Source organism: Fulmarus glacialis, unplaced genomic scaffold, assembly GCF_000690835.1.
Source record: "Fulmarus glacialis isolate BGI_N327 unplaced genomic scaffold, ASM69083v1 scaffold20050, whole genome shotgun sequence".
In the NCBI taxonomy this organism is placed as follows: domain Eukaryota; kingdom Metazoa; phylum Chordata; class Aves; order Procellariiformes; family Procellariidae; genus Fulmarus; species Fulmarus glacialis.
Window position 1 is genome coordinate 1 of NW_009186038.1, and position 20,098 is coordinate 20,098.

A 20,098-nucleotide genomic window follows, 5' to 3' on the forward strand; every position below is an offset into this window, starting at 1 on the left:
AATTATGTATCAACTTATATGCAAACTTGCAAATAAATGGTTTTTGATGGTGGATGAATCCTTAAATACTGGATGACTATGAGATTTCCCTGTCTGCATCATAAAGTGACTTTTTAAAAAAAATGTCCTTTGTGCTTCACTTGTTCAAAGCAGTGCTTTAAAAAGTAAAGAGGAAAATAGTATTTGCTACAGTCAGCAGATGGTTGTCACATTTTGTTTTCAGTGCTCTTTACCACTTAATTTTGTTTTGTTGCGACAGGAGAGGTTGCCAGTAAAGCATCTGCTAGAGCTTATGGCTCAGGACTGGAGCTGCTGCTGATGGCATACATTCAGAATAGCACTAATCTAAAATAAATGTTTAATAAGCAGCCTGCAAAAGTACCTGGATCTTCTTTTTTTTTAATTTAATTGATGCAGAGGAATCTTGAATAGTTTAAAAAAAAGGACGTAGCTTTGATTTATAAAATTGATGTGGCTTCACATATTAAAAAAATGCAGAGTTTTAAAATCTTCTTTCCTGAATTCCAGCTCATCAAGGTGCTGTACAAGACCAGCCTTACCAGCTGCCAGTGGAAATCGATCCTCTCATAGGTCTGTCACTTCCTTCTCTCTTTGCGATTCATTAAGCTCTGTATGGTGGCCCTGAAGTGTAGATTACGGTTGTTTTTCACTTGCTGGTTGCTGGGAATGGAATTTTCCTGATAAACCATTTGCATGCAAATTGGAATGCAATGAGCTGTGGCTATGCTGGTATTTCATCAACTCCCCCTCGTTGGTTTGCCTAATTTGAACAGGCCTAGGACGCGTGTCAGTGAAAATTAATATGGATGCTGTAATAATGTGTGATTGAGAATGTGCATGAAGTACTGTCAGGATAATATTGGATCTTTTCATCACTCAGACTTGTTGATGAGCAGGAGCGAGGCACGTTATGATGAATTGGTGCGCTGGTAATGTGATGGAGCTCCTTTGCTGAGGAAATTTTCATAATAACAGTGGGGTTCTTAACTGCACCGTGTTGTGAAAAATAAAACCATGGTGCCAGGGTTTCATCATTAAAGGAGATCAATCCTTTCTTCATAGACCTGCTGTTCAGGCTGAAGGGATTAGTGTGTAATTGCAAAGCGGTTTCAAAGTTGAAATACATAGCCCACACCATTTTAGTATTGAGATATTAGTATTCATTTTTCAAGGGTATTGCATCTTTTGATCAGCATCACTAGTTAAATTTGTGTATATTTTTCTTTTATTAAGAAGGGGTGGAGGAATGTCTCTCTTTTATTTAATGACTCAGTGTAATAGATTCAGTTCATGGCTTTTTATTATAGAGGTTTATTAGTTCATATAGAGCTGATTTTTGTATTAGCATGGTTAGAGTTTGGTCAGTTCTTTCATTACAGACCCAACTTTGAGGGGTGCATACTTGGACTATAATTCAGGATCCTGTAGCGTGGCAAGTGGAACTGTAAACGTGATCAAAAAAGAAAAACTCAAACAACCTAACCCCAAAATACAAACTAGTTTTAGGACAGTTCACAGGAGCAAAGAAGACAGGATTTACCCCCCACCCCAAATTAGACTTCAAACTTAGCTCTGTTTTTTAAACTGTCCATTTCAGGATGGTAGTTAACTGAAAAAGAAGTGAAGTGGCCAATTATAGAAGCATGGAAAAGTCAGAGCAAAAATGAACTTCCCTGGATAGGTTAGAATGACAGGTCTGTCAGCCAGTGAGAATTAATTTCAAAACTAATATGCATATCGTAGTAGGAACTGCATTGTATCGGTCTGTAGATACAGACTGTTGTGTGTAGCCATTTTGCTAGGTAAGCTCTGTGATAATTAAATCAGGAACAGTGTGGGCATATTAAACCATTTTATAGAGCTGATAAAATTAAAATGTTTTTCCAAAGTTTTAAAAATAAATTCCGATCTGAACAATGCAATACTTATAATTTATAATGAGGAGGACATGTGCTGTAACTCTTCTTTCCTTCCTGAAATAGATTTTATTCCAAAAATGTTTGGAGCAGGAAATGTATATTCTGCTTGAAAACCTGCTATCAAGTAGATTTTAAAAATATAAATAAACATCACAGCAAAAAACCCAAAATCACATTGGACCTGTCTGATGATTTTTCTACGTATTGTGAAGAACATTAGGAAGGAAGTAAAATTTTTATTTTCTTTTGCAGTTTTCATCATTTTAAAATTATAATTCCATTTTCAGGCTTGCCTTTAATTTACAAAATACCTTGACTTTTATTTGGTATAAACAACTTAAAAATTAATGTTCAGAGTTCTGAAAACTGGTTTAATATTCTCTTCATACAATAGATCTAAAATCAGCCTTGTGATTACATTGGACATAGTTTAAAAGGTTTAAGGCTTTCTTTGTCACTGTTAAGTAGCATCATTGGGTACAAGCAAGTAATTATGTAGATAATATTAAAGGTTTTTAATTGTGACTAGACACATTTACCTAGAAATGGCACCTAAGAGGACCACAAAATTACACTTCTATGGTTATAGCAGGAATCTTGTTGCTGTCTTGGTCATGGGGAGGGGTTCCTGCTGTCCTCATATTCCAGTTGCACAGGAAGATGTAAAACAGTAATGTCTGATATGACATAGATCCTAGACCTCTTTTTGAGGTGAAGTTTTTTGAAGTTCTTATCCACACTCAATGTGTCGATCTGCATGGTTTTTGGGGGGCTTATTTGCCATTATTTTGTCATACAGAATGCTTCACTGTGCATTTATAATGCATTGTTGTTACTCTTTAAGTGGTCCCAACAGCAGTCAAGGCCCCGTTATGTGTTACCTGCAAAGGAATTGGCACTACATTGCTAAATTATTTGCTACCCATATGGACAAGACAGTATCAGCATTTTAAACATAGTGAAAGCATAAATGAACTCAGGATTTGATGTAGAGTAAATGGAATAAGCCCAAGGCTTAGGGGATAGCTAGCCCGTGAGAATGTAAAGAAGTTAAAGAACAAAGAGTAAAGAAGAGCACAAGACTAGGACAGAGACAGGTCCGGGGACCACCTGGAATTGAAGTAATGGTGCTCTGAGCAGTCGGCAGACAAACGCAGGCCCAGGACAATTTACTTGCCTGGGATGGGAGTCAGGTTCCCTTGGGAACAAAGCACATTAAATGTTCTTCCTACAGTGTAGGATTTTCATGATATATATCTATAGGGACCCATATGTATATGTATATACACACACATCAATTAATAAGGACAAAATGTAATATGAAAAATGTGTTCATTAATTGATTCCTGTCCATTCTGTGGGTTTGCAATGCGAGATTATCTGGGGAAATAAAACAGCAGGTGATCAAAGTAGAGCAAATATTTTCTCTCAACCCTAAAGGAGATTGTGGAGATAAGCTGGTTAATTTTTGTGCAATGCTCAAAAAAGTGTGAAGTGGTAGTGATGTTTACTGCAGTTATTCTTCTTTTAAATTACAATGCTTGCAATGAAATACAACTTGTGTACGATTTTGAAATCATACTTCTGTTGTCTACTGCATTTGAGCCACTATATAGCATATATGTACTGTCTTATAATTACATTCCCTTCATTTGTTTCTTAATTTTTAATTTCCTCTACTAGAAGAAGGGGGGAAGGAAGCTCATTACATTTTTATGTATCGTTCCTTTTTGCAATCTGTCATTTATATTTGTCAGCTGTATTTGACTTAAAGAAGGGATTTTTTCTATTTTAGAATATATACTACAAGGAATTAGCATTGTTCCCAGAAGTGTAATGAGTATTTTGTAGTAAAAGTAGAAAGAAAATGTCCCTGCCACAAAAAACAAGTAACAGCAGTGAGGAACAGTTTTGGTGTGAACGTAAGTTTCTAAAATGTCCTTGTGTTCTGTGAATGTGGATGTTAAAATTTCTTGATTTGTGCGTTTTTCTGTTCAGCCAGCAATACAGGTATGCACAGAAGGCAAATCACTGACCTTTTAGACCAAAGCATTCAGGTACATTCCCAGTGTTTTGTCATCACCTCTGATAATCGTTACATCTTGGTCTGTGGCTTCTGGGACAAGAGTTTCCGAGTTTATTCTACCGACTCAGGTAATGTATTTTTAAAATATGGGAGTAGCCTAAAAGATTTTTCTGTTAATCGTCAACCTACTGTTTCAAATAAAGGAAGAACAGGGAGCAGGGGGAGAAAGTGGAGTATGTATTTATTCCCCTATTAATAATATTTGTCAAATCTTTTCTTACCTACTGCTACTGTGTATTGTATGCTATCATTTTTGTGGAATGATGGCAAATATAAGACATGGAGCTGTTGTTGAGCCATACCATCACACTTGAAATCTATATGACAGGCATGCCTGTTCTTACACTGTAGTTTCCACAAGTAAATAAATTTTTGTGAAGCTTTGCATACCAGGAGAATTAATTGTTCTTAGAGTGCTTACTTGAATTTAATTCCGGTTGGTTTTCAGCACCAGAGAATTTTTTTGGAGGAAATACAGGCAAGCACCACAGAATAAGAACAGAAGCGAAGTCTTGAAATCTGGTGAAAGAATACTTATGAAAGCCTTTGAAAGCTATGCTATAATAGAAAAATTGATTTGGAGCCACTGAATTCTTTCATATAACATAAACTAATCGATATAATGGGTAGCAGTTAAATTAGTCTGTCAGCTGGCATGTATCCAAACTGTTGAAGTCATGCATGTGTCATGCTAAATAGAAAAGAATCTTTCAATGTAAGAGCTATAGGAATTTAAAAGCCATGGAGCCCCGGAAAAAAATAGGTATGATTTTTTCCCTTTCATTGTCTTATAATGGGAATAGCGACCTCACTGCAAGGTACTTCTTTGGGATTAATGACCCGGTGTGGTTAATGTGTGTGTGCCATCAAGCTTTCCAGTAAGTTATTAATCCCTAGGGAATATCCTACATGTTTGTCATCATTTCTTAAATATATCAGTTAATAGTGTTTTTCACACTTGGCAAACCAAAATGTTTAACAAAACAGGATGGTCTTTAATGAGAATCTGTTAAGATTAGGCTCATGGCATATTTTAGCATATCTGTCATTTTTGCAATTTTAAAGCCTTAAGTATAAAGGAGAAGTTCCATTTACTTCATATTGACTGCCTACAATTCATTGTACAGACATCTTGTTAGACCCTTCTTAGTTTAATTTTCTCATTGATGAAAATAAATTTACATAAAACTGTGAATTTAAAGGAGATCTTCAGAAAAGTTAGCTAGCAGTAATAAATATTCAGTGTATATTCTTGATTTATACGAATAGAGAACTAATTATTTTATGTTGAAGGATATATTTTACTTTACTCTGTGTGTAAGTCAGATACACCAGGCATCTCGTTACTACCATAGCTAATTATGGTACAAACCAAAATACAGTTGTCAGAAAAGTTGCAGAAGATTTGTGTCTTCTGTGTGTCTCCTTTTTGTCAATATAGCAACTCTAACTCTAGCTTAAATCAAGTGAATTCAGACGCAGTTCATTTTGCTTTGAATTAAAATGAGAATATAGTAGTGAAATACTTACTCTGAAATCGGCAGAACAGCAAGGAAAAAAGATGATGTGATCAGTAATGCATAATGGCGAGTGTTGAATTCAATTATATTTTAGCATTTACACAAAAAAAGGAACCTTTTTCCTATTAGATTTTGGGTTTGTTTGGGTTTTTTTTAACAGGAAATACTTTTAACATAAATCATGGGTTCTCAGCACAGCTAGTATAGCAGAAGCACAATAAAACCTTCCTCCAGCAGTGGGAATAATTTCTAGACAGCATTTTAGATTCAGTAGTGCAGAGACGTGAGTCTTATTTTTATTTTAATTATTCGTAGCACAGCTGTCAAATAAAACATTAACTAGAAAAGTTGTTGTGTCAAAAAGGGATATCTGAGTGCATATGGTGAAGTTGGTATTACTGTATAGAGAGGACAACTTATATTAAAGGAAACAAACAAAACAGTTGAGGAACTCTTATGAAATTAATGTTTGGTTTTTTTTTTTTTTTACTAATATGAAAGAGCAAAAGCTTACTTCTTATTTTGATGGAATTGATGGAACCTTAGCTGCACAGTAACAAAGTAAAACTAACAAGGCAGTGCAACTACACGAACAACTGTCAAATAATAGCCTTGAAAAATGTTTGTTTTCTAGAACAGAACCTATAAACATAGAATATAATTGAAAGAGAGATCTCTATAACTCAGCGATGTTTATAGCATAAACTTGTGTTCTAAAAGTATAAATCACCTCAGGTAGTTGAATACCTGCGGCTATACAACTGAAAAATATATTACATAATTAAATTATTCTCAAATCTAAACCATGTAATTGACAACTTGAATTTTCAGGGAGAAATATACACTTGCTAAGATGTTTTTGTATATTGCAAAAATGAGGTTACGTAGTCTGTGAGTGTTTCTAGTCTGTAGTTAGTAGTCTGTGACTGCTCCTAGCTTCACTTCTTCTGACTAATCTGGTCAGCATCTGAGATAGTTAGGTGACCCTGCAGCACAAATTAAAATGGAGAGGTGACCGCTATAGAACACTATTACAGACTCACAGAGATCAATGAAAGACTTGATCCCTGAGTTAATCTCCTTTCTGATACAAGGTAGATCTGCACAGTGAGTGTGCCTTCCAGGGTTTCGCCCCTTCCAGTCAGAAGGGGCTCGTGTGATAGTACTTCATTTCACAGTTTCTCTTGGAGGATTATACTTGCCTAGTAAGTTTTGTTAGTGTTTTATTTTAAATCTGATGTGCAGGTTTCCTTTAAATTGCATCATGTTATTCTATTTTTTCTTCAGGTACTAAAGTAAGTAGTTTCCCTTTTTTTTAGATATTCATACCTTTTTCTTGGTTTTTTTTGTGGTTTTCTCCACTTTAATGCAATTACTTTTTTGATCTTCTGTTATAATTCAGGCTGTTAACATTATTTTTGTTCTTTCCTCAGAACCACTCACTTTTGTTACTGTTACTTAGTGGCTGAATATGAATACAATGCCTTTGTACTGCGTAGAAAGAGGGCTATGAAATGTGTCCTACTAGCCATAATATAGGATTGACTAATAGTTTTTAATTCATGCACCAAAATATTTTATTAAGATGTGCTTAATTTGAGTCCCAACACTGATTTGTGTTACTACTTGTCATGTTACTAGTTATTATTTTTAGCACTTTTCAGAACATTTTATTTCAGGTATAGTAGTCTGCATTTCCTATTTCTTTTTTGTCCTGTGTGGTTAATCCTTCCAAAACCATCCCTCTCTGTTCTTGCTCATTCTTTATCCAGCCCAAAGCCCAAATGGATGCATGGTCATTTGGGCTGAGGAATCTGAGGTCACACATTAATGGCATCACACATCACACTTCCTTGTGTCATTGGATGCAGAATTTGGCCTGGCCCATGTTACCTGAATGGGTCAAGTAGGCGCATAAGAAATGTGTGTGTGTATCTTTTGTCCTGTCCCTACAAGATCTGCAGTTGCTAGACTTCAGCAAATCCAGTGAGATGGATTTTGGTACTTACATTCTCCTTTCATAGGATCATGTATGCTGCTGTCAGATCCAGAAACCGGCAGGACACATGACATGTTTGCTCTGTAGGAGCCAGCCTCTGGCAGGGTGGTCTGGCAGAGATCTGCTGTAGGTGACCTTACATGTGTTTCCTCTCCCACATGCAAATCCACTATGCATAAGCATCCAAATTTACATTTTTCTGAAAATATTGTCCTCTTTAGTTAAGGTTAAAAGATAATAGTCATATTCATGTTTATACAGGCTCTTGAATGGCATATTTTTAATTGCCTAGGCTTTCCTTTCTTTTCAACATTTATGTCTCTTATCAGCGGTACAAGCGTTTGTCCTATATGCAATAGGTAAGAGAGTTTTTTCCAGGTCTGTCTTCTGAGATTTCTTGAACATTACAGAAATTTTTCAAAGGGAAGGATGCTGCTTGAAATAATTGGCAAGTGTTTAAATGGTGATGGAAAAACCTGGGTACAAGAGTAATTTTTCATCTAAAACTCCTTTTCTCTGTTTAAGGAGATGCTCAAAAGCTGCATATGCTGTATGCACATATATGCTCTCATGCTACCAATTTCTTCTGGGTCCTAAATGTTCTATAGCTTCTTCTGATTCTGTTTCCCACATTATCAGAAGATTTGCATTTTTATACTGTTACTTTCATCTTAAAAACTTGCCGTAAAAGAGAATCCCATCATTTTCCTGTCTGTAAAGGGAATGTAAACATATAGAATTAAAAAAACCTTCTGGCATGATTGGCCTTTGAATAAAGTATAATATTTATGGACTGTAAATATTTTTTGTATGGACTGTGTGGACTTCTGCACTTTTAAATAAGTTTCCACCAAATCAAGAAAAAAATAATACTCTCCACTGTAGTTCTTTTTGGAACTTTTTTTAATAAAGAAAATATTTCTAAACAACTTTATAATGCATTTAATTTGCCCTAGAAAGAATAAAAGTGTAGTTTTAAAACAACCAATTTTATGTGTTTCAGGTAAACTGATACAAGTAATATTTGGACACTGGGATGTTGTAACCTGTCTTGCTCGTTCTGAGTCCTATATTGGAGGAAATTGTTACATTCTCTCAGGATCGCGTGATGCAACATTGCTGCTCTGGTACTGGAATGGCAAAACCAATATCATTGGTGATAACCCAAGAGGTAAGCAAAACCAAAAAAACCTGTTTTATAAGGATGTTGTCTAAAAACGGCTTGAGTGAACACTTTGCGTGACAAAGTTTAGGTAACATTAATGCCAACGTACAGTGTTTCTTTTTTTGTAATTGTGATCGGTTCTAGCTTAAAGAATTGAGGGTAAACAGTGCTTGCTTTGCAGCATGAGTAGAACTAATTTTTAAAGTTATAGGATACTGAGCATTACAAATACATTTTTTCCTGTCACCCGTTCAATTGGGAAGGAATGGCTCCAGGAGTGAGAGAAGGGAACTCATTTTTTGTATTTCCTGTTCAATATGAGTAAATATTTTTCTCTCAACGTGATGATTTCATTAAATACCTGCATTTCAGTTGTTTAAAACAAAAAAGACTGTACGTCGCTCCAGTGCAGACTATATTCTATGCAACTGTAATCTTGTGCATATAGGTTCTCACAGCGGTACCTTAGCTATTAGTAGAGTTATGCAGACAGTGAATTTTAAGTTAGACTAAGGTCATTGTGATGAGGTGTATAATGGCCTGAGTGGGACACTTAGGTGAAAGAAGGACACACACATGGGACGCATTAAAGAAGCAAGCTTAAAACTTTTTTCGTTTATCACTTTGGTAGGGTGCTACGTGCTTAATCCTCATTCTCAGGTGCTAGGCATTTTAATTGGTTCCAGTACAAGCAAACTAATATAACCAAACTAATAAGTCAGAGTAACGGTGCTTCAGCCTAATTCAGTTTTAACCTCTCCCCACCCAAACTCACCTTGCACTTCCCAAAGAATTTAATCTCTTCCGTCTTGCACTGTTTGCCAGGAAATCACAAATCTTTTTGCTCATTAAGATTCTCTCTTCTAACTCATAATTTGCTATGGAAAACAGTGAAACACTATGACTGTTCAACCCTGCTGTGCCTGTATTATGTAACAGGAAAGGTAGAAAGTGATCTTGTTATTATGCCGGTTTCACTCCACACAAAAAATTAATTCCTGATCCCCAAAGCAAAGAAGAAGGCAGACATGCAGCTTGAGAAAAAGCCCGAGTGAGCCACATGACAGGAGTAAGAGACTTTCAAGACAGCTCATGAGAGCTTATATATGTGAGTAAAGGGGTGCATCATAGCCAAACAGAGGTCCTGTTCGGCCAAAAAGAAAATGCTCTGAAGAGGAGTGAGAAGCAGTATATTCTGTCTGTCTTAAGAAGAGTGTTTGTTAGGTTTTCTGCCATACGCTTAAGGTCTTCTCTGACCTTGTTTAAATACTAGTAAAAAGATACCTGTTGTCTGCAGAGGACAAAATAGACATCTGGAAGACAAGAAGTGTTGTAATATCTGGCATATATTGCAATTATAACTGGCATACAATTTCATGTAATGTAAACAATATCTGACGTCTTCCAAATTATCAATTTGGTAAAGTTGTGTGTTCCATACTCAGTCTGTTACTCAACTGTTATATGAATTTGAAAACAAGAGGTGGTTTGACTGAAATTGCATCCCGTGAACTATTTTGAAGAAGCACAACTAATTAATATCAGAATGAATATCTGAATTTAACTTGCAAATTATTTGATGTTGACTGTGAAAACTATTCAAAAATTGAACAAGATACAGAAGTTCTGTTCACACAGTTGCAGAATCTTCAGGTAGAGGATGTGAGCAAACTATCCCCATTATCCTTCCAACAGCCTGATTCAAGAGATGGGAGCTTTTCTGGGATGTGGCTTGCAGAATTTTATGAGCATCTTTAAATAAATATGGCTTTGGTTGAGGGACAAAATCTCTATGAATACTTTATACATATTTTGCAATCTATCAATTTAAAGAAAATGCAAATTCTGCACTTTTTTTGCAGAGCTTGTAAACTTGTAAACTCCAAAAAGCCTGTGAAAGTAACTTAAGAGCTTGATAGTCAGGCGAGCTTGTAAATCCTAAAGAGCAAAACTGCCCTTTTGAGTCGAAAACCCTAAATATTTTACTGGTGTGAAGCAATGAACATTTGTAGGTGTCTCCTTACAGTGTTTTCAAGGCCTGCAAGTGCAGCCCATCTTTGCAGATTCCTAGGCCTGTCCTGAGAAGTTCGTCTTGTTGAGTATTTGCCAGGCTTGCCTGCTTTGTGAACAAGACCTTGAGGCTATAGGCTCCTTTATGACCTTAACAGATCACTTGCTGAGATTTTGTACCTAGTATCTAACTAGAATAGGTAAATTTTGTTATAATCTGTTGACTGTCTTCTCTAATGCAAATTTCTAACATACTAAAATTTTGCAGTTTCCAAAGTTAATACCATGCTATTTTAACTACTGTTTAGAATCAAAAAATAGCTACCTGGTAAGTCTCTTTCTTTGCAATCCTATTAAACTTGTACTTGTACTAGAGACATGCAATGGCTCCTATGTTTACTAGTTGCCATTATGTAGCTTTTTTTGTGATATAGGATGTCTGGAAGCCTTTGTTATGAATTGGGATCTCATGGCACTATACATAGGCCTAGACATCTGTATAGTAAAAGACAGTTTCTGCTTCAAAGAGATGGTAATCTGGGGGGTTTAATTTTTCCCAGAAATAGCTTTCCATAGGCATCTCTGTTCAGTCAAATTTTTTCTGAAAAGGCAAATAAAAAGAGCTGTTTCTGCTTAGTTCTGATTTTGTCAGAAATGGAAAGCACCAGCAGATTTGTTGGGGTTTGAGCCCTGTAACTGCAACTGTAACTTCCATGCATTTGTGGAATGCTAGATATTTAACTTGCCTGATGTCTTTTTGTATTGGAAGCTTATGATTTTTTTTGCCTCAAAATATAGTTTATTCGTGCTTTCAATGAGTATTATTCATTGGAATTTTAGATACTCTCAAAGTTGATACTTCTTTCTTATTTTTTTCTCTACTTAATTATCTCTAATTTCCATCTTAAAATGACTTCACAGCAACATGCATTCAATGGCACTGTACCAAATCATGATGCCAGAGAAGTTTCAACAAAAATAATCTAAAACAGAGCATTTCTTTCCTCCTTTCATAGTACCTGTTGCCTCTGATATACGTCAGTCAGCAGACTAGTATGATCAAGCTACCCTAAATGCTATCCTACTGGGCACCTATTACTCCGCCAGTTACATTTTATTTAGGTTCCTTTATCTGGTTTCGTTACTTTAGGTAGCACTGAGCTCTTGATCTCTGGCTGCATATATTAATGTTTTAGAATGCTATTTAACTCAAGCTGACAAACCAGGTGGGCTATGGCATACATGATAAATGTGTGTTTTGTTTGATATTCTTCATTACGGACAATTTTCTGGCCAACTGGACTGCATGGAAAAACTCTTTAAGTTTTTGGTTTAACAGAAGAAATATGTTACTGAAATATTCATTATTTACATTCTTTAATTTTTAACTTTTAATCTGACTTCTTAAAGAAATTATGTCTATGCAGTCTCACTGTCTGTTTAGTTTCTCCCTAATAACTCTCAAATGCGTTGATCAATTTAAACCAAATTTGATGAATTTAAATCTCAAAAATATGAAATTCCTACATGGGACACATCTGCTGGAAACTATTTTTATTCTTCACAAAACAGCTTGATTACATTTACGTTAAGTCCTTTTTTCCTTCTCAAATTAAAACCTGAAATTCAAAAAATATTTCACCATGCTCTTTGATCAAGTGTAGGGGTTTTTTCTTTCTAAATTAATTGTTTTTGAAAATGTAGAAGCATGGCAGTACTTCAGTTCGGTGCACAGGCCGTTTCTGATGCAGAAGTGTTTCTGTGGACAATTTCTGACCAAGCATAGAAATAATTTAGAACAGAGCAGAGGATCGGAAATAGTTGTATCCTTTAGAATAGCCCTGAGCCATTTGAGTTCACATTAATTAGCATAATTTCCTGTGGAGATGTAAAGTCACTTTAGATAGCGTAAGGGGCTTTTATTTTTCTCTCCTTGGCATGTGGCTTGCTTTGGGGAGGTGGGGGAGGTAGGAAGGAGAGGATGTAACCCTCCCCTTGGTACCCCTTGAAGCCCATGTGTGATCTGTATCACAAGGTTGGCTTTTGCATATTTAAAGGCTCCAATCTAGTAGCAAGGTACCACTTGGGGATGTGACTTTATGCTTCAGGACTTGTGTTATTCCTGAATAGGGTAGTAGGATGTGTAGAGGTTACTGGGAGAGGGAAAGATGCCGTGTTTTGCACTTGACCAGCCTAATGTGATGGGAGGTGGAGGGCAGGTGAGAAGTGGGGGGTGAGGGGAGGAACTACGTGTGATGGCTTGAGAAAAGAGATGAGCGAATTCATTTGCATACAAATGGTGTGCATCACTTTCAGATCCCACTCTCGCTTTGAAGCTCAAGTGGCAACTCTTAGTGTTTGGACATTTCCTAGGTTGAGGGATTGCATTTTACTTTGTAATGACAGAACCATAGGAAACAGGGCGGGCAGGAGCTTTGGTCACCTGATCTATTCTCTTTTCCCAAAAAAGGCTTAACTACACCAAAACCATTCTTGACTGATGTTTGTCCAACCTTCTGTTATAAACTTTGGCAAATATATTTTTGGGCCTTACAAGCCCTACCATTAGCAGTCTTTTCCCAGTGTTCAGCCTAGTATCCAGTTCTTTTTTGCAGCAGTTGAATTCTATCATTTCTTATATATTTATTCTTTGTGTAGAGAACAGATTATTTATTTCCTCCTTGCAACAACTTCCAGTTATTTGGATTACCATGACCTGCAATTCTTTGCTTCCATGTTTAATAACCCAGTTCTTTCTGTCTTTTGCCATAAGTCATGTTTTTCTAGACCTCTGATTTTTTTTGTTCCTCTCCTCTTCAATTGTCTGTCTTCATCAAAGTAGACCCAGCAATGCAGTTGAAGTCTTTCCAGTAATAAGTAGAAAACAACCTGTTTTACCGACCAGTACTTCTCACATCCCCATGGGATATCTGTTTGTTTCAAAACAGCATGACAGTGTTAGTTCTTTTAAGTGTGTGAGCCAATATAAATTTCAGTCTTTTCTGAAGAATGACTGTCTTCTCAGTTGTTTCTCCTTCTCTGTGTAGTTTGACTGTGGAATCTTGTCTTTAAACTTTCTGAATTGTATTCTTTTTAGACTGTTTCTCCAATTTTTCAAACTCGTTTTGAATTCTCATCCTGTTTTCCAGCAGACTTGCAGCAACTCATGTCTGCAAAGGTAATTTGCAGTCTTACTCTATCAAACTGGTCATTAAAGAAAATATTAGATAGTACACAGCCCAGGAAAAAAAAAATCGATACATTTACCATTTTGACAGTGAATAGCTTTCTGAATATAACTTTCCAACTGGCTTTTCCTCTGATGTATAGTAGCACATCTTCTAAACATGTGCTTCCCTATTTTCCTTAAGAAATTGCCCATGTGAAACAGTGCCAGAGTCCTTCCTAAAGTCAAAATATATGATGTCTCCCTGAACACAAGTCCTGTTATTCTGCCATTGCAAGAAAAAAATTGCTTTGACATTTGTTCATAACAAATCGAAATCAGCTGTTACTCATCTTCTTGTTTTCTTCTAGGAAATTATGTGTGTGTGTATATATATATATAAAAATATAAATGTCCTGCCAGTATTTTTTCTGTTTGTTGGGATTAAGCAGACTACTCTCTAACTTCTCAGTTTTCCTTTTCCTGCTTCTTAAACAACACAAGACTTTTTTTCAGTTTTGCAGAACCTCACCCAATATCCATAAAACAACAGTTACAACTCTGGGATTATTTAGTTTCATTTCACAGTATCCTCAAATCAATATTATCAGGCCAATTGAGTTCCAAACATTTGCCTCATTTAGATATTCTTTAATTGAGACAACAGTTCTAATTGCTGCTTTTATGTTTGCTGCCTGACTGCAGCTGACCTTTTTATTGAAGACTTTTACTGAATTACTTTCAAATGCATGGCATCATCTATTGGTATTGCTTGCTCTTAGTAACAGACCAATTTCTCATGAAAACATATTTTTGTGTTTATAGAATGACTGTTATTCCTAATGTCATTGTTAGTTGCATCTCATCTATGCTTGTCTATTCTGGTTTTGTCCCTGCTTGCTCATACCTTGTCTCTTACACTGGTTCAGAAAAATCTCACTTATTTTGATCTTTCTGCCTGACTTTCCTGTGTTTATAGTCACTGGAGAACTTTCAGTTGTGCCAACTGGTATCTTCTTGTCTGTCTTACCCTTCTGCTGCATTGGAGCAGTTTTCGCTAGTATCCTTATTACCTTTGTCTTTTGTGTAGACTTAACTCCCCATGAGATCTTACAGAACAATGTTCTGTATCTATTGAAACCTGTCTTCCCAAAATACTTCAAAAAATTATCTTGTTGTCCTTGTTCTTTCCCTTTCAAAGCATATTGAACAGTCTCATATCTTCACACTTTCATGTAAGTTCCTTTCACCACCATGTTTTTTATCTGTTTTGCTATATTGATTATAATCATATCTAGAAGGTCATCTCTAGCTGTTGCTTACATATTAAAAATTGTCACCAAATTGCTTGCTACACACACACTTCTTGTATTCCTTTACGAAAAAATGTCTTTGTAGTTGGAATATCCCATTTTCTCCAATCCTCCTTCTTAATGATCCCTCACCTATACCTACCAGGTAGAGGTCAATCAGATTAGTGAATGTCAATCTATGTCTTCAAAGTTTTTGGTTTTTTCACTGTAATTATGTTGTTTGGATGTACTTTCTTGGAAGGGAGGTTTACAGTGGTGAATTTAATTGTCTTAATATTGTTTATGCTTATAACGTGGTTTGTGCTTATAAAATGGTAGGCATTTCCATAGTTGAGGTGAAGATAAAGCACTTTTCTGCTATTCTTGCACTATATTCATAGAATATGAAGAGACTGTTCTATTGCTTTCAAAATAATTATTTTTTAGTTTTCATATTTTGAAAAACAAAAAGATATCTAATTTAGAAATTTGATTTGCTTAATGAAATTAAGGCTTAAGTGAGAAAAGTATCCAGTACTGATGAAATGTAGAGTCTGTGTATAACTGTGTTACTACTACTAATACTAATGTGATCTCTTCTGAGTTATTGCATTGATCTTCCACACATATGTGAATAAAACAAATTATATTACCTCTTTTATGTTAGCCCATAAAACTAGAAAATGTTACTCTGTGTGTATCACATTTGCATCATGAGGATTATGGGGTTGCTTTCATTGCATAGTTTTATATTTTTTAGAGGGTACTATATTCAGGTTTTCTGAAGTGTGTTAGAGAAATTAAATGCTTTTAGTAGTGTAGCTGTGTAGCAGGGCACATGTGTGAATGTAAGCACGTGATTTTGTACTTAAAAAAAACAATTACTGGATTTAACTGAGACTTAATGAGAGGATTCATTGAACACTTCTACTATTGCTAACATGTAGAATATCTTCATCAGATACAAATTTTTAAAATACATAATCTTTTCAATTTATAAAATATGAAATCTCCCGAAGGATTCAAAATTGAATCACCAGTTTCCTGTCTTGCCAAAGAACAGTCTAGCTGCTATCCAAGCTACTTTTAAAAGAAGCTGTATTTTATTTGGTTTTTTTATAGCTACACTTCCTAAATGAGTATTTGAATACCTGAAAGACTTTTTATCAATTAACATTATTATTAAATTAAAGCTATGGTCTTGAGACTATAGAAATCATTAGTTTTAATTGTATTAGTAATCATAGCAAAAGATAAAACATTTGTATCTCATCAACTGCTACACACATTTTTCAGTTTGAAAATTTAAACTTTTTATAAGTGAGTGCTTGATAATTAATTATTTAAGTGGATAAGGCAGGTGATTTAAACTTTGAAAATAAGACCTGATGAGCATCTTTGTGTCAGTTGATTAAAGAGTAATGTCATGGGTAATAATTTGTCCTCAGACACACTAATCCTGTAAACCTGAATTCTGTGAAGATTTGCATACGTACTTGCCTCTGTAGACAGTGAATAGTCACACTGATTTCAAGCAGGTCATATGTCTTCTGTTAACTTAGTAGCAAAAAACCCCCTTTACCTTTTTCTCCCATCCTTATCCTCATCTTGAATTAACCTACATCTTGGTTCCCAAGTTTCTGCATGATCTGGACTTTCATTTTCTGTTTCAAAACCGATGATAATAGAGAAGATAAGGTTCCACATTTCTAAAGAATGTTTATAGCATAAATATTTATTTAGAATTTAATGATTTAATGAATTTAATGATTATTTCCTAAAAAAGAAAAAAAAAATATTTGGAAGTAGTTTGTGTAACAGCTTCTTTTCTTGAAAAAATTAATTGGGAAGGAGTTGTAAAAACTGTATCTGTCAATGTTCCCTTTTGCATTTATCATGCTAGGTAGTAGCGGTATCAAAATGTCCATAAATCAGTAATCATGTTAGTTAGTAATGGAAATTCTGCTATTATTGTTAATTTCTGTCAATTGGTGGTCTGGCATAATAGCTAAAAATTTGCAGAGCCTCCAAATACTAAAATATGTTTGGAATTGCTGCAGCTATTAAGTCTATAGATGCCGTTCACTGTAGTCAGTCTGTTAAGAAAAGAGTGTTGCTCTATGATACTAGAGCACTGAGAGTTTAAAAACAGTCTGCATGTGCTCCTTTCGGTGTTCAATAGCACATTTATTTTTTAACCCTAAACACATTATATTACTGTGTGAGTCCTTCTTCAAAAAAAGCCAGTAAATAATTCAATATTATTTTAATACTGTTTAACTGCAGACATGAAGAATATTCTTTGTTTCTCAAAAATGGCTGGACAGAGTAGCACAATATTGTATATAAAGCAAGAATCCTTTAGCACCATCTGCTGGCATTGAGTTGAAAGCTGATCTTGGGACTGACCAAAGCACTGCCTAGTAAAATATTTAAAATATATATATTTTCACATATTTGGTGCAAAAAAAAAAAAAGATTTCATTTGTAGTATAATTTTTATCCTTTTTATTAAAATTATAGTGAGAAAATACAATGTGAATTTAAGGTTAACATATGAACTGAAATAGAAATAGGTCAGGAGTGTTTTGTTAAGTGCGACTGTAAAAAGAAATGGAATACTTTTTTCTTTTTTACTGGAGCTCTAGCAACTGCAATATTAAATTTTGCTACTCTGGTTGTAAGTCAAATTCAGTAAAATTTGTTTCATAGAGAAGACCCACAAGGCTTAGAAAAGTATCCCTAACATGTTTTGAAAAGGATAGCAACCACTAAATATTCTTCTACCTAACATTTATTGCATTATTTGATGTTAGTCTTGAAAGCCTCATGAAAGCTTAATGGACAGAGGCCCTGATGTTGTAATTGGTCCTACAATTCCCTCTATCTTCACAGGGCAGTGTTGTAGCCAGTGCAGCAAGTACTGGGACTATCTGCATGAATCTAGAACAGAGCCTTAAATTATACAGCTACAAAAGGTCACTGTCGTTACTTTTTTAAACTGTAACACATTGATACCTCAAAGAGGTTGAGGCCTCATTCCTCCAAGTACTCTATAAATCACATATAAATGATGGTTCCAGCCTCCAAATATTTAAACTGAAAAAAGATGAGGTATAACAGGTGGATGAATTCTGGTATAACTGGAAATCTGAAATGATGCTGCATAAGCAATATAATTTTGTATTTATATAATACCAAGAAAGTTACATCTCAGACAGATGTGAGGACAAGGTCTTCATTGAAAAGAACTTGCAATAGCATTCACTAATTGTTCGGAAAGCATTTAAATAGTTGTAGTGATTTGGTACTGATGAGCATGTAAGTTTGTGTGCTATAAATACTTGTTTTGGCTAAAAGTATGTCCCACAGTGTTAAGTGCATCACCTGTATCATCCTTATTTTCAACTGGCTAAGAGAGATTGTGTTTCAGGATTTGTCAATCAGAGTACGTAATTGCAAGTAACGTTGTAGAGCAAGTTTTGAGGCACAATCCGGATGCAAGTGAAGGCAGTACATATTTCGAGACTGGAAACAGAGAAGGAGTTTGGATGCTGCTTTTTTGGCAGTATCCAGCTTCAGGTGTCACTAAAACTATATGCATGAAATTCTCCAGAAGGATAAGGATATTTAGTGCTTCATGATGTAATACAGACCTTTGAGTTCCAGGAAAAACAATGCTATATTTACAACTTGTAACTAATAGTTGATGTGGTAAAAGGAATTATATTCATATGGTAAATGAATACAACCTTAATGTGCACCATATGCATAGTGGTGGGATGATGTACTAATATATCACATTTATTTACCTTGTTTGGTTGCTGGGAAAAATAACCATTCAGTTCAAAGTCTGTAACATGTAAGACAGAATAGCGTGATGCAGAAGATACAACAATTTATAGTCTACAATAAAATTACCAACTTAAATGTTGTAAAAATTATTCAGTCAATACAATAATCCTGACTCAGGTTGGAAATTATTTTGTAAGTGTTTCTGGATCTAAATTCTATTAACACTAGCATCACAGAGATAAGCATTACTCCTCTGAGTGCAAGAATACTATATGAAATTAGAATTATGACCTGCTTCATTGAAAAAGTATCTGTTTTAAAACAGTTACTTTTAAAAAGATAGCTAATTTATGTGTGCTCTGAACGTGGTGTATGCCATCGGTATTCCCAGTTACACTGATATGTAAAGGTGGTAAACATCTATCTAGTGCAATACACTACTGGTGCATCGGTTTGAAATTAACTTTACAAAAGCAATCAAATAGCTAAAGCACAGACTTTTATACATGCTGTTATGGAACAGTATTATTTTGCAGTGATACATTTTTCTCATTTTAAACAAAAATAAATTATTTTAATGTATTATTTTAATAGCAAAAAAACCCCCCAAAACCTGCTGAATTGAGCTGAATTCTCATATGAAACCTCTCACCTCAGATTATTTTCTGCACAAGGTATGAAATACTATATAAGTTTCAACTAGTGGTCAGTTTCAGCACATTGTAAGATGTCTTTTGTCTTACAACAATTCTGCAGTAAGTACTATTTCTGACTGAAATAATTGCTTGATGGTTTTTTTTCCTTTTCTGTTGAGGTTTGTTGTTTTTTTCCTTGGACTCAGTAGGTAATGGAATAGTTATACCTATATAAGAGAGAAATATGAAGAAAATAGATTATTTTTTTTAGCATAAACAAAAAAAGCCCCTTCATAAAACTGTTTTAGAGCATTCTCAAACAAAAATGACAGTGTTTTAAAACTTCAAAGCTGGTATTTAAGTAGCAGTTTATGAAGTCGGGATGGTGCAAATATTAAAATATTAGTGTACACTGACCCTGAATATTCACCTGCAGATACTTTCCAGGGGCTTCAAAAAGGTCTGTGTTCAGTGGGAGGAGTCCTGCTGA

General features: G+C 35.1%; 1 protein-coding gene across 1 annotated transcript in view; it reads left to right on the top strand.

Annotated features, from left to right (window-relative positions):
- Nucleotides 1–3,938: 3,938 nt before the first annotated feature.
- Nucleotides 3,939–20,098, top strand: part of LOC104083265 (lipopolysaccharide-responsive and beige-like anchor protein) — a gene marked incomplete at its 5' end in the record, with an annotated part of 33,622 nt that continues 17,462 nt past the window's right edge. The window contains 2 exons of the mRNA XM_009586689.1: nt 3,939–4,094; nt 8,549–8,716. Coding sequence (XP_009584984.1) covers nt 3,939–4,094; nt 8,549–8,716 — 324 coding nt within the window. The remainder of the gene's footprint in view (nt 4,095–8,548; nt 8,717–20,098) is intronic.